Consider the following 14,505-nt stretch of genomic DNA (forward strand, 5'->3'; position numbering starts at 1 on the left):
CCAGGATTCCAATGGTCTTTTCTGGTGAGCACCTGCACCCGTGTATACACACCCATCTATCCCACCATTAATAGATTCACATCAACTGCATCAAGAGAGCTGCCTACGGGCCACTGAATTAGCTTGGTGGGTAAATGCGCTTGCCACTAAACTTGATGATCAGAGTTGTTTGAATTCCACATTTAAAAGGAGATTGCTGAATCCTACAACACCGACAGAGCTATCCTCCAAATGTAAACTGTGGCATGTGTTTACCCCCCCATACACAATAAATAAACATTTATATGCCCAGCAACAACAAAGTATTTGGTAGGTAACCTTATACAATGCTCTTCTACAGCTGCACTTTCTTTCCTTCTAAGAATTATACAACACACTCCATGCTACATAACAGACTGCATACTCCAGCAAAGGCAGGTAACCGTAACTAAATGGCTGTTTTTCATCAACCAGTGTTCTCTAAGCTTTGAAGCACATGGTCACTACTTAGAGATGTACCTATCTCTTGTCATTAAACTTCATTAATAAGGAAATGAGCAACACCTTTATCCTTAATCTCATTAGTAAACTGGGAGATTTGTTCAGTGGCTGTTTTGCTTATCTGGTTTAGATGGTGCTGAGTCAAGAACAATATCAAATCAGATCTGGGCACATTTCAAGCAAAACCTTCTCCCTTAGGCTCATTTAAATGTTGTTCTGAAAAAATACAAATGATAAATGCCTCAATTCAACATTGAAAATTTATGGTTTAGTAGGTTTTGAAATGGAGGCTCAGGAATCAAACATTTTAGATTAAGTACTTTATCTGTAGGAGTGTTGGCTTGCATGTCTATATGTGCATAACATGTGTGCCTAGTTCCTTAACAGATCAGAAAAAGACACTGATTCCTTGGAGGCAGATGGTTGTGAGCAAGGTCTGGTGCTGGGAATTGAATTTGGGTCTTCTGGAAGAGCAGAAAGTACTTTTAACAACTGAGGCACCTCTCTAGACCCTCCCTCCCCACTTTGAAACAGGTTTCTCTGCATAGCTGCAGACTGAGCAGACTGAGTTGGACTCAAACATATATACATAGATTATCCATGGTTCCAGTTTCTTTTTGAAGCATTTGAGTCATACCTGTAGCCTGTTCTGTACTCGAAAAATAGACCTGTCTTAGTTAGGTTTTACCCTATTTCCAAACAAACAAACAAATATCAGAAACATTAAAATCTAGGTTGGGAAGATAAGTCAGCAGGTAAAGATGCTTGCTTGATCCTGGAATGTACGCCATGAAAAGACAACTATAACAAGCTGTCCTCTAGCATCCACACAGGTGCTATGGCATGCGTACCTATACATGTACACACAAAGTAAAAAAATGTAATGTTTCAAAAGTTAAAAAGACTTCCCAAGTGGGTCATAGTGGTTTATGCCTTTAATCCCAGCACTTGGGAGGCAGAAGCAGGCAGAACTCTGAATTTGAGGCCAACCTGTCTTAAAGAGGGTGTCCAGGATAGCCAGAGCTACAGAGAAAACTTGTCTCAAAAAAAAAAAAAACAGAAACAAACAAGAACAACATATCAATTAACTTTCTTAGGCTTCCACATATGAACACCAGTATCTTCTTCATATACAAGGGACATTTTACATATATCACTGTAGTAGTTCGAATGAGAATGACTCCCATAGTCTCATATATTTGCATGTTTAGTTTCCAGTTTGGAAAGTATTCAAGTTTCAGAAGTATTCCAAGTGTGGCCTTGTTGGAAAAAGTTTGTTTCTGGAAGTAGACTTTGAAGTTTTAATCTCTCTGCCTGCTGCCCATGGTTCAGTTTTGTAAAGCTCTCAGCTACTGCTCTGACACTATGTGGACAGCCACACTCCCTACCATGAAAACATACTAACCTTCTAAAGCTGTACTCAGGTCTCCAATTAAATGCTTAATCTTGTAAGAGTTGCCTAAATCATGGTGTCTCTTCACAGCAATAAAACGTAACTAAAATAAATACTTAATCCAAGACACAGAAAAGTAGAATGTGAGGTTGATAAGCGTAAAAGTTTCCAAGTTGGCTCAATGAGTAAAATTATCAAAAAGCACTGTTATCAAAAGGTGGAATGGCTTAAGCCTAGCAGTTTAAGAGCAGCCTTAAATATGCTTGTATATTTATAGCCTTAAATAGGTTGTATAATGTGACTTCAGTTTCATAAATTAGGACAAACTTAGCATAGTTAAAATAAAAATTCCCACTCAAAACTCCAAATCCTGTATTTTTCTCTACTAAACAATGTGAAACAAAAAGGAATGTACTTAAAACACTAACTATGCCAGGCATATAGGCACATACCATGGGGGAGACAGAGGCAGATGAATCTCTTCTGAATTCAAAGCCAGCCTGTTCTATGTATTGAATTCCAGGACTGTCGGGGCTATAAATAAAGACTCAGTCTCACCCTACCCCTCAGCTCTCAAAACAAAAAAGGAAAAAGGAACAAAACAAACAAACAAAAAAACCAAAACATAAAACAACTACTACCCCACTCAACAAGAGAAAATCATGCCCAGTACTGAAAACACACAACTAGTGAAGTCATGAATCTTGGAGGAGAACCTACATCTACCACTTTACAAAACAAGCATAATCCTTAACCATAATCTAAATATTTTTTTCTTATGCTTACAGATAATAGAGGTTCTCACCTCTCACACACACAAAAAACATACAAACAAACAATCCTCAGCCTGGTGGTGGTGGCATATGCCTTTTAATCCTTCTAATTCTGGCACCAAGGAAGCAGATCTCTGAGTTCCAGGCCGGCCTGAGTCTACAGATCAAGTTTCAGAAAAGCAAGGGTTATACAAAGAAACCCTGTCTCAAACTCCCCTACCCTCAAAAAACCCAACCTCCCCCCCAAACAACAAAACCAAACAACAACAAAAACAACAGAACCCCAAAACCCACAACAAGCCACAACCAATTAAAATGTGGAGTTGTAAAGCCTGGTCCCAATAGACTCATCCACAAAATAACTCCTCCACCTAAGGATCAGTGCACAGTTTAGAGGAGGGGGCAGAAAGACTGTAAAAGCCAGAGAAAAGATCAGGGAATTTATTTTTTAGTATTTATTTATTTAATGTATGAGTGCTCTGTCTTCATGCACACCAGAAGAAGAAATCTGACTCCATTACAGATGACTGTAAGCCATGATGTGGTTGCTGGGAATTGAACTCAGAACCTCTGGAAGAATAGCCAGTGTTCTTAATCACGGAGACATCTTTCTAGCCTGAATATCAGGGAATTTGCTGTAAAAATGTCTCTTAGTAATGCCAGAACCATAAAGTCTCAGATATGACTGCCTGAAAATTGGCTGAACAAAGACAACAGCTATAGGTGTGCCAGAGTGAACAGGGTAAGACCACAAGGCTACACAAAGAACTACAAGCAACTAGGGAATGCTGAGACAATGAGAAATAGTCTTCCCTAGAGAAGAATGCACTCACTAATTGGTTATCTAGTACCAAATAGTTACCTCTGAAAACATACATGAAATACATGTATTTTTTACACATATGTGTAGGTAACAACAATTAATGAAAACAGAGGCCATGAATTTGAATGACAACAAGGACGGGTAAGGCTTGGAGGCAGGAAAAGGAGGAAATAATATAATCACATGATAGTCTTAAAAAAACAAAAGAAAAATCAAAATGAAACATAACACTATAATCTGGGAATCAGTAGAAACTGTACTTTTCTTGGACAAACTCCAGTAAGAAGGAAAGACAACATGTATTAGAGCAGCAGTGCTATTTTATGATTGACCCCTTCTGTTACCTGCTCCAAAATATGAGTCTGTTTACTGGCCACAGCTTCCTCTTCTTCCTCAGGAACAGAAGATACAGATGAGCCAGGTGGCTCCTCCAGAGGCATATCAAACAGCTCCCTGATGGTCTGCTATTGGATATAACAGAGGGGATAGGTCAACCAACAGAATATTACTTCAAGGCCAAAAACCTTGAGGTCTGAAAATAGGAGAGAAGTACAACTAACGCTGAGAGATCTCTGGAGGTCAAAGCAACAGCTGTCTAGCAAATAGGGTAATAACTCTTTTAAGAACAAAAGTTGTCTTCCAAACAGAAGACATTTAAAAAAGATTTTATTTGGTACCTGTTTAAAATAGGCTGTAGTGAAGTTGCCTCCCTCAATGGCCATATCTCCCAACATTCTCTTCTGATTTGCCTTTTTAAGAATGTTCTCCTCTACTGTCCTCTCACTGATAAGCCTAGGAAATGAGAAATGAAGTGTAAAACCTACAAATATATCAAAGATGTTCTACACATAAAGAGGAAGGGAGGTGAGGAAACATTAGGCAATACCTATAGATGTGAACATCTCGAGTTTGACCAATTCTGTGACAGCGATCCTGGGCCTGAGCATCCATGGTGGGATTCCAGTCGCTGTCATAAAAAACAACAGTGTCTGCTCCTGTCAGGTTCACACCCACACCCCCACTTCGAGTTGAAAGGATGAAGCAGAATATGCGTTTGTCTGCATTGAACCGTTCCATCAAGGCCTAGAAGGAAAGGGAAAAAAGGTGGTATTTGGAGATTTATTCCCAAAACAAACCAAAGACTTTCATTTTTAAGGTCCCTTCTTTAAGGTAAAAGCTTGAGAAAAAGAAAACAGAAACTGAGGTGAGTCTCTAGAGGGCTAAGGATGCCTAAGTTACCTGTCTCTGCTCAACTCTAGTAGACCCATCCAGACGCAAATATAAGTGGCCATGGTAGGTGAGAAACTGCTCTAGTACATCCAGCATTCGGGTCATCTGGGTGAAAATGAGCACCCGGTGGCCCTCCGCCTTGAGCTGCCGTAATAGCACTGCCAATGTCTGCAACTTTCCTGAAAGTAACATGAAGGAGTACAAGTAGTTAACCACATGACGGTATACACAAAGAAATACTAGAGAAATACAGTTGAAGGGTAATCAAGGTCTTATGTCAAGGTTTCACCTAGTCCAATGAAGAAAAACCATTTAACTCTATTTTTTACCCTTAAAGGTTCTTCTTTATAGCAGGTTCCTATCTGGGACTTAATTCCTCTTTAACCTAAAGCTGAAACCACACAGCAACAGATCATTAGGGAATAGGGTAGGAGTATGTGTTCGCAGTGTTTATAAGCAAGAAATCTCAATATTAACTAGTCATGCCAGCTAAAATGAGAACAGATTCACATTAGTATTATCAAACTCTATAGTCAAGGTTTACAGAAAGAAACTTAAGATCAGATTACAACCATAGGAAAGACAGGCTAGGATGGTAAGAGGTTATCTACTTAGACTAGACAGAAATGACACTGGGAAACAAGAAACAAGCACTCTAGCACAGGAGCCAGGTTAGGTTCCCAGAACCCACCTAGTAGATTAATCACAACCACCTGTAATTCTAGTTCCAGGAAACTGATGCCCTTTTTTAACCTTCTTGGGAAGCAGACATGCACATAGCATACATATATACATACAAGCAAAACACTCGTATAAAATACATAAGTATAAAAAAATTAAAACAGAAACATGTATATTATTTCCAGTAAGTCCGCTGGCAAAAAGACCAGTGAGTAAAGGTACTTGCTGCCAAGTCTGACAGCTTCAGTTGGTTCTAGAACTCACATGGATCCAACACATAAATCGTTTTGGACCTTATACTATGTAGGCATCTACAGAAAACTAACAGTAATAAAAACTTCTGGTAGGGTTGGGTGGAAGACCTAGAACAACTTCAGTTTAAACATGAAGATACTTAATTTTCAGTTCCACACACACACACAAAAGCACTTAACCACTGAGAGCTTTGACCTCTGGCCTCTACATTTAGACACAGGCAAATGCACTTGCATATTCACATATGAACAGACACATTATATGCACAAGAAAAATTTTTTATTTTATTTTTTCCTTTAATACCAGGTCCCACTATGTAGACAAGGTTGGCCTCAAAGTTACTCTCCTACACAAATTTGCTTCTCAAGTACTGGGATTATGGAGCTCTCCACCCCCAAGAAGGTTTTTTAAAAATTTTCTCTCATATATTATATCCCAGCTACTGAATAAAAATTCAGCTTTTTAGCTGGGCAGAGGTATCACATACCTTTAATCCTGGCAGAGAGGCAGAGGCAAAGACAAATGGATTTCTGAGTTCAAGGCCAGCCTGGTCTACACAGTGAGTTCCAGGACAGCCAGAACTATACAGAGAAACCCTGTTTCAAAAACAACAAAATATGTAATAATAATAATGATAAGAAGCAGCAGGAAAAGGGTTGAGAGGAAGAAGTAAGGACTGTAGACAGGGCAGGCAAGTAAGATGGTCCTAAATACATGAAGCTATTAAATGGCTGGTGATCTACCACACATTATCATATTCAGAATTTCTTACTATATAAACAATAAATGCTCTTATGGTTTAAGTGACTATAAAACTTTGGTCTTGTTTCTTGCAGCCAAATGCATTATGTTCAACATAAGGAATCTTTAGCTGTGTACTCTAATATCACCGCAAACCATTTTCCCATGAACTTTCTAGGGCAAAGTCTTGTTTTGTAGCCCTGGATTGCCAAATTGCTTTACAGAACATACTAGTCTTAAACTTGAAGCAATCTTCCTGTCTCTTTGTCCTGAGTGTTAGGTTTACAGATGTACCCTCAGACACAGCTGTCTTTTCCCATAACTTTTGGGTTTTTAAAGATGTTTCTCTATGTACACTGGCTGCCCTGGAACCTTTGAAAACCAGCATCATCTTGAACTCAAGAGGTCTGTCTGCCTCTGCTGAGATTAAAGGTGTGCTTCTATGCTATGCTGTCTTACTTGTTATCCCAAATAAGCAAAATGACAGATGTTCATGATAAACATTGAACAAATAAATCAATTAACATCACATATACATCACTTCCACAAAAGCTCCCAAAATGTTGCCTCTTAGCATCATTTCTTTGATATAAATAGTCTTGACACAAAGACTCAAAAATAATTTGGTGTTGAGGAGTTCAAAGTCATCCTCTGCTCCAGCAGTAAGTCAGAGGACATCTTGGGATACACAAGATATTATCTCAAACAAAATAAAAACAAATGTTGAGGGTCTTTAAATGGACAAGAACTTACCGCAATCATACTGAATGAGTCTTAAGTCAGGGAACTGAGTACGCATATTACATACAATACGGTGCAAAGGACGGGCTCTGGGCCAGAGCTCACAGGCCAATTGCTCCTGGAAGGCTGCCTGATGAGGGGCCAGCCAAGGAGGTGGGTGGCAGGCATGCAGGGAAGGGGGAGGTGCCTCCACAGGAGGCATGACAAAGATGAACCTATGAAAGAAAGTGAATGCTGTAAAAGGTATGACCCTGAAATACCATAGAAATTAGCACCTTCATTAGCCTTAAGACCCACTCCCCATCAGCACTTAGCACTGCCAACCTTTCAATGATTTCTGACAGCTGGTCCAGTCGCTGCTGGGGAAACAGTACAGCCTGATGGGCAGCCTCAGTGTAAGTCCAAAAGATGGGGTGGCTGGGGCCAGGAGAACGAGGGCCAATGGGGCTGGCAACAGGTTGGGGCAAGGTACAGAAATCCAGGACTTCAGTCCCATACACGGGTGCCAAAGCCCCATGAGCCTCACTAAGTTGGAAAATTCGTTCCAAGCGCTCAGATCGCTGCTGCTTCCGCTTTTCATCTAGAGAGTCCTAAAGAAGAAGAAAAAAAGAAACTAGTGTACTCAAGAGTTTCCAATAAAACTTTATAAAACCTAGGTTCTTCCACATGGAATCTGGAGTAATAAATAGAGCTAAGACAGATACCTTGTGCTTTACCATTTTCAAAACTGTCAATAAAAACTGTTTCACAGTGCTAAATGACATCCTTTACAAGAGCAAACTAATCTTCCCCTATATGCTTATTGAAGCAGAATGCAGAACATTGAAAATAAAACCTACATATCCAACAATGGTGGATTTTTTCTTATGGAACATTCAATCTCAGAGGATCTAACTGATGGTTTCTTGAAATAGCTCCATGGAATGTGAATGGGCACTTTCATGCACATGCACAAATAAATATAATTAAAACAAAACAAAACAGCAGACACTGAACCAGGTGTGCTGGTACATGCCTTTAATCCAGTGTTTGGGAGGGGATGCAAGTGGATTTCTATGAGTTCCAGGACAATCAAGGCTACACAGTGAGAGACCCTGTCTCAAATAAGGAAAAATAAAATAAAATAAAAATCAGGAAGTACTGGCTTACCAAAAAAAAAAAAAAAAAAAAAAAAAAAAAGCAAAAGTGAGAAAGGGAAAAATAAGGAAAAAGAAAGGGAAGAATGGAAAGGAAAGAAATAAGGAGGGCCCTGTTTTTTATTACTGTTTTGAGACAGGGTTTCTCTCTTGGAACTTGCTGGCTGCCAGTGCTGGGATTAAAGGCGTGAGCCATCATTGCCTGGGTGAGGGGCTTTCTAAATAGGAAGTAAAATCTTTCTCTAAGATAGCAGAGGAAAGCTCTGAGAGGGAAAAGCAAAGAAAATGTTAATGTATCATGGTTATGTAGGTGATTACTTTAACTATCATGACTTTAGATATATATTTAGATATACATTTCTATATTTTGGTTTCATTGTTTTTTTTTTAAAATATTGTTTATTTAATGTATATGAGTACATGATAGCAGTCTTCAAACACACCAGAAGAGGGCATCAGATCTCATTACAGATGGTTGTGAGCCACCATGTGGTTGCTGGGAATTGAACTCAGGACTTCTGGAAGAGAAGTCAGTGAGTGCCCTTAACTGTCGAGCCATCTCTCCAGCCCTTTTTTTATGTTTTCTATGAGTATGTCATTTAATTTTTTTTTACATAATTTAACTATAATAGTTCATTTTCAAGTTCTGTCACTGTGAAAGAAATAAAAGTTTATAATTTAAGGTTAGAAACTATTCAGGAGACATTGATAGTAAATCATGGCTAGACAAATAATTGCCAAAGTGGCCAATAAGAATTAGCGAAGTCATCTACTATATAAATGAAAGGATGTTTTTCCTTATATGTACATAATTTTTACTTCAATAAATATCATTAGTAGGGTGTGTAGTAAGAACATTCCAACTAAAAGTGTATTATAAATCAAGTTCAACCCCAAAACTGACTATAAATATTACAGAATATTTATAAAAGTACAAACTATCCATGTAAATTTGTATTTAAAGTTAGGTAGCTCCCAATTATACATATTCATTGAACTACTAACATTCTCGGACAACACACTCAATGTACGACAGCACTGTTTTTTGTTTTGTTTTGATTCTTAGCATAACTTATCAATAAATCACAAACCCCAGTAGTATTGAAGAGACATTCTAAAAAGATTGGCAGATAATTTAAATGAACTCTACAATCTTCCTAGTGGCAAGACATATGGTAAACTTACAAGGAGTCAGACATCTCTACATTGTAATGATCATTTTACTTCTAAACAGTTATATGCATCTATCTCTAAAGTCTTCTAGTGATAACATGTGAAGCCTCTTACTGAAGTTAGAGATTTTTCATGTGGTTCATTGCTGAAGTATTTGTCCTATGTTTCAAGTTATGAGTACACTGCATATCAATGAAACTTTTTTTTTTGACAAAGGGATACTTTTTGTAGTCTTAGTTGTCCTAGAATTCACTATGTAGACCAGGCTGACGTAGAACTCACAGAAATAAGCTTCCCTCTGCTTCCTAGGAGCTGTGATTAAAGGTGTGCACCATTACATCTAGCTTTCAGTGTTTCTCTGTTGTGTATTCTGGACAATTTACTCCAAAAGTTGTGGAAATGACAACAAATGCTATTAGATGTAAGAAAAGAAACACCTGTTTCACTGTTGGTGGGTGGTAGTATCCTGTTACAAAAATATGCACACAACCATATTCTCTGCTGCTCTATTCATAAGCTAAGTAATTCCATCAGTCTAAATTCCCATCAGTCTGAATGGATGCAAAAATGTGGTACAGCGATAAAAAGCTCAAAGGATAAAAGTCCTTACCACACAAATTCTGACAACCTAAATTTGATCCCCAGAACCAACGTTAGGGGGAAAAAAACAACCAAAAAATAAAAAACAAAACAAAAAGAAACAAACCAAACCAAGCACACCTTCCCACTCCACAATCCCATGTGGTGTTGCACATCTGACACATGTTATAGCAATCATATACAATAAAGAAATTTAGTGGCCAGGGATGTAGCTCAGCAATAGAGTGGTTGGCTAATATGCTCAAGGTCTTGGGTTGAATCACCAATATAAAACCCAGAAATAAACAAAACTTTTTAATGTGGTATAAATACACAATTGGGTTTTATTCAGGTAAAAAGAAAAATTAAGTTGTAAAGTTTGCAGTAAAAGTAGATGAAACTAGAAATATTCTTAGTGAAGTAACTCAGTCTTAGAAAAATATTACATGTTCACTATCATATGTGGATCCTAGATTTGAATATTTAGATTTGAGTTTAACTTGGAGTGCCTGTAGAGAGAACAGAATACATATGAAAGTAGCAGTTCTCAATGGGGGTGGAATAATCAACCCTTCATAGGGGTCACATATCAGATACCCTTAATATCAGATATTTATATTATGATTTGTAACAGTAACAAAATTAGTTATGAAGTAGCAATAAAAGTATTTTTATGGTTGGGGGTTACCACAACATAAGAAACTGAATTAAAGAGTTGAAGTGTTAAGAAGGTTGAGATCTACTGCTCTAGAGGGAGAGACTCTATCAAGGAATGTAAAGGAATGTGGATGAGGAACAGGGTAGAGCAGAAGGAAAAGGAGGATTAACCAAAACTAAAGATAAAAATGCCAAAAGGAAACTTATAAGCTACTTAAAAAATATACAGGGTGTAGATTCCAGGCTAGCTTGGTCTATATAGTGAGTTCCATCCTTAACAGTCAGAGCTACATAGAGACCATATTTCAAAGTAAATAAACAATTTGTGTTTATGTATAATTAAGGGGTTAGAGATAGGACCTAATATTTTAAGAGTGCTTGCTGAACAATCATGAGGGCCCCAGTATGGATCCCAGTTTCCATGTAACACACTAGGCATCCTCATAAATCCTGTGGTCACATCACTGAAGACAGACTGAAGAACTGTGAGAATTTTCAGTTCCAGCCTAGCCAATAAAATGTGAACCCAAGATTTAGAGCACCAGGTCTCAAATCAGTGGATAGTGATAGAAGACCACTGATACCCTTTCCTAGCCTGGATGTACCTGTACATGTACACTCATACCAACATGAACAAGAACATACATGTATGCACACAGTGAAACTTGAGTATATGGGTGCTGGGATTTGAACTCTAGTCCTCTGTTAGAATAAATGCTCTTAACCACTGAGCCATCTCTGTAGCCCTATATACTTTAAGAGTGATAAAAGTGAGTGGGAAACCTGCATAGGTGATTAGGGCTATTCCCAAAAGTTTTAAGTTACTAAACAAAAGCCAGTTGCCAGGTATTAGATACCTCTATATGAGTTGTTGGTCAGGGAGGCCCAGAAGGCTCCCAAACAACATAGGCCATTTCTGCTGCTCTTGGTTTCCCATCAGATTCGATGGTAAAACACTATTGCAGAACGACACACTAGGACAGAAAAATTAAATTGTAAATAAGCTGTTGCTCCTTGATAGTTGTCTTCGTACCACAAAGTGTTCAGCGAGCATCTGGAGAAGAGTCAGCAGTGGTCTTTTCTGGCTGTGAACTCTGCAAGTGATAAAACTAACATGCTAGGCAAGATGTGCCCTTTAATTTAACAGAGGAATGTTAATGAAGGTATCCATACTTGGCTAAAAGTCTAAGGCTAGGCTGGTAAAATGGCGCAGGGTAAAACTATCTGACTACCTGAGTTCAGTTTCTGGAAGTCAGAGTGGAAGGAGAAAAACTGCTCCTCCACATCTCATGAAGGACAGACATGAGACATGATGACATTTACTATTGTTTTTCGCCCCCATGTGAGAGAAGTTTATTTCAGGGGAGGGAGGGCAAAAGAGGCAACGAAGATGGGCAACTATTGTTTTCCTAAGTGGACGCGGTGTCAAGCCTAAAGATTTATACTTGTACTCAGATGATCACTACTGTCGTCTTTGGGCAGAAATGATTCTGTTTGCAGAGGGTGACACTGGTCACAGTGCTGAAATTAAGTGACGGTTACTTGCTCATCTCTTCCAGAGTTCAGAAAACATAAAGCAAGATGGAAAGAAAAAGACTATGAGAGTTGGATGAGGCAGAGTGCTATGTAATGTCATCTCTGGACATGAAATAGCTATCACACTCATGAACTCATAGCAGCTGTGTAGTTAGTTAGTTAACCTCACTAGATGGCACTAATGAACATTCCATTAGTGGCAGTTCATGGGGAAACTGTCTTTAGTGCTAAAGCCATTGGTCAATAACCACCCCACTAATACTCATATAAATAAACCTAACTAAACTTAATGGGCCACCAAACCTAAAACACAAAAGACATTAAAGTAAAGTAGGAGGGGTCTTGAGAACAAAGGGTTCAACAGGAGTGAGAAGGAATGCAAGGAAGTTAGAAAAGGTGAAAATGACCAACACACGCAAACACACACATTTGTTAAGTTTTAAAAAGTTTAAGAACAGATACAGAAAAGCAATGTCAAAATTTCTTGCCAAGAGCCAGAAAATAAAATGTGACAGGTGAAAACTTACTAACCAGTCACCTAGATATACTAGAATTTAGAAGGGCAACTTGTTAGTCTGGAAAATGGTAAAGCCTTGATTGATTTCATTCCCACATCTTTCTAGCTTGTCTGTGAAACCACAGAGCTGCTATCAGCCATGGTGGAACACACCTTTAATCCCAGCACTTGGGAGGCAGAGTCAGGGAGGATCTCTGTGAATTTGAGGTCAGCCTTACAGTGAATCAAGGCCAGTCAGAACTATATAGTAAGACTGTTTTAAAAAACAAAACTAAAAATTCCATCTTTTGTCAAAGTATTCACCATGCTTATAGTTTTACGTAATTGCCTTCTATTCACTGAACTGCAAATGTCTCATAACGTGACTAATATTTGACAATGATCACTAATTGCTGTTTGACAAAAAAGTACATTCTCAATAAACTTATGTTAGTGCTCCAAATAGTTCAATGGTAGAGCTCTTATTTACCATGCCAAAAGCCCTGTCTTTGATCCCTGGCATAGAAAAGGGCAAAAAAAAAAAAAAAAAAAAAAAAAAAAAAACAAAAACCAAAAAAACCAAAAACAAAAAACAAAACAACCAAACAAAAATAAAATAAAAAAAGCAAAACTGGACCTCAGTAACCATTCTGAGGAAGAAGGAGAATTCTACCCCTAGTCAAGAAGCTAACTCTTGACAGGTGTTTGGTGGTTCATACCTTTAAAAACCAAACCAAACAAAAGAAAAAGAAGCTATTCACAATTAACAGCTACCACTCCAGGGTAGGCCCTAAGCTCAGGAGTAGTTGGACAACACAAATCAGACTCCATGTTTTTCTTTTCTTTCTTTTCTTTTTTCTTTCTTTGTTGTTTGTTCTAACAGAGAGGAAGAACAATGAAGTTGGGCTGGGTATGAAGAAAAATATGGGAGGAGTTAGGAAGGGCAAAGTACACAATCAAAATATATTATGGAAAATTCCCAAATAATAAATAAAAACATTAAAAGAGGAAAAAAATTCTTAAAACTCAATATTTGGCAAGCACAGGGCCTGGGTTTGATCCCTAGCACCTGGAGAAAGTGGAGGTGGGTCTCAAGAGTAATTTAAAATGGGTAAATAATCTGAATAGACATTTCTTCAAGTGATACATAAATAACCAAAATACACATGTAAGATATAAAGATAGGCATGTTAGCAGAGGTCAGAAACCACAGAAGGCAAAATGAGGTAGAAGGATCATAAATTTATAGCTAATCTAGGCTATGTAGTAAGTTTTATGCTAGCCTAGGATACATAGTAAGACCCTTGGCATAGGGGGTTGGGGGAAAGGAGAGGGAGGGACAGACAGGGGAGGGATCAAGGGAGGAAGAAAACAATGAGAAGAAGCAATGACTTAAAGATCAAAGATTAAGAGTTCCAGTATGGTTTGGACATTGTGGCACACATTCCAGGATAGCCAGAACTATATAGCAAGATGGTCTCATAAAAAAAGTATGCCAGCAATTACACTAAGCAGCTAGCTCATAATAGGCCTTGAAGGACACCTGAACACGTATGTGCAGAGATATACAAAGATGCATACACATAAAATTTTTAAAAAATCATTTTAAAAAAGTGAGGGCAAGCACAGGTGACATAGCTCAGTAGTGGGATTTTGCTTAATAAAGAGTAGAGGTTTAACAAAGGAATATCAACATCTCTAATAGGGAGAAAAAGAATCTGAAGTTGCTAGACATTTCTGTTTCTAGGTTAATTTTGTACTGTGAGTTTACTCTTTGATGCTGGGTACAATCCCTAGCACCAAAACCTGAA

At 38.2% G+C, this 14,505-nt stretch overlaps 1 protein-coding gene across 3 annotated transcripts in view; it reads right to left on the reverse strand.

Moving 5' to 3' along the window:
• SRCAP (Snf2 related CREBBP activator protein) overlaps nucleotides 1-14,505 on the reverse strand; it is a 46,583-nt gene that overhangs the window by 5,508 nt on the left and 26,570 nt on the right. For all 3 annotated transcript variants that reach the window (XM_080911986.1, XM_080911985.1, XM_080911984.1), the window contains 6 exons: nucleotides 7,442-7,707; nucleotides 7,130-7,332; nucleotides 4,709-4,878; nucleotides 4,356-4,552; nucleotides 4,147-4,261; nucleotides 3,814-3,933 (listed from right to left, as the gene is read on the reverse strand). In XM_080911986.1, the coding sequence (XP_080768112.1) occupies nucleotides 3,814-3,933; nucleotides 4,147-4,261; nucleotides 4,356-4,552; nucleotides 4,709-4,878; nucleotides 7,130-7,332; nucleotides 7,442-7,707 (1,071 nt within the window). The remainder of the gene's footprint in view (nucleotides 1-3,813; nucleotides 3,934-4,146; nucleotides 4,262-4,355; nucleotides 4,553-4,708; nucleotides 4,879-7,129; nucleotides 7,333-7,441; nucleotides 7,708-14,505) is intronic.

This window comes from Micromys minutus (assembly GCF_963924665.1).
Source record: "Micromys minutus genome assembly, chromosome: 2".
Classification (NCBI taxonomy): Eukaryota; Metazoa; Chordata; class Mammalia; order Rodentia; family Muridae; genus Micromys; species Micromys minutus.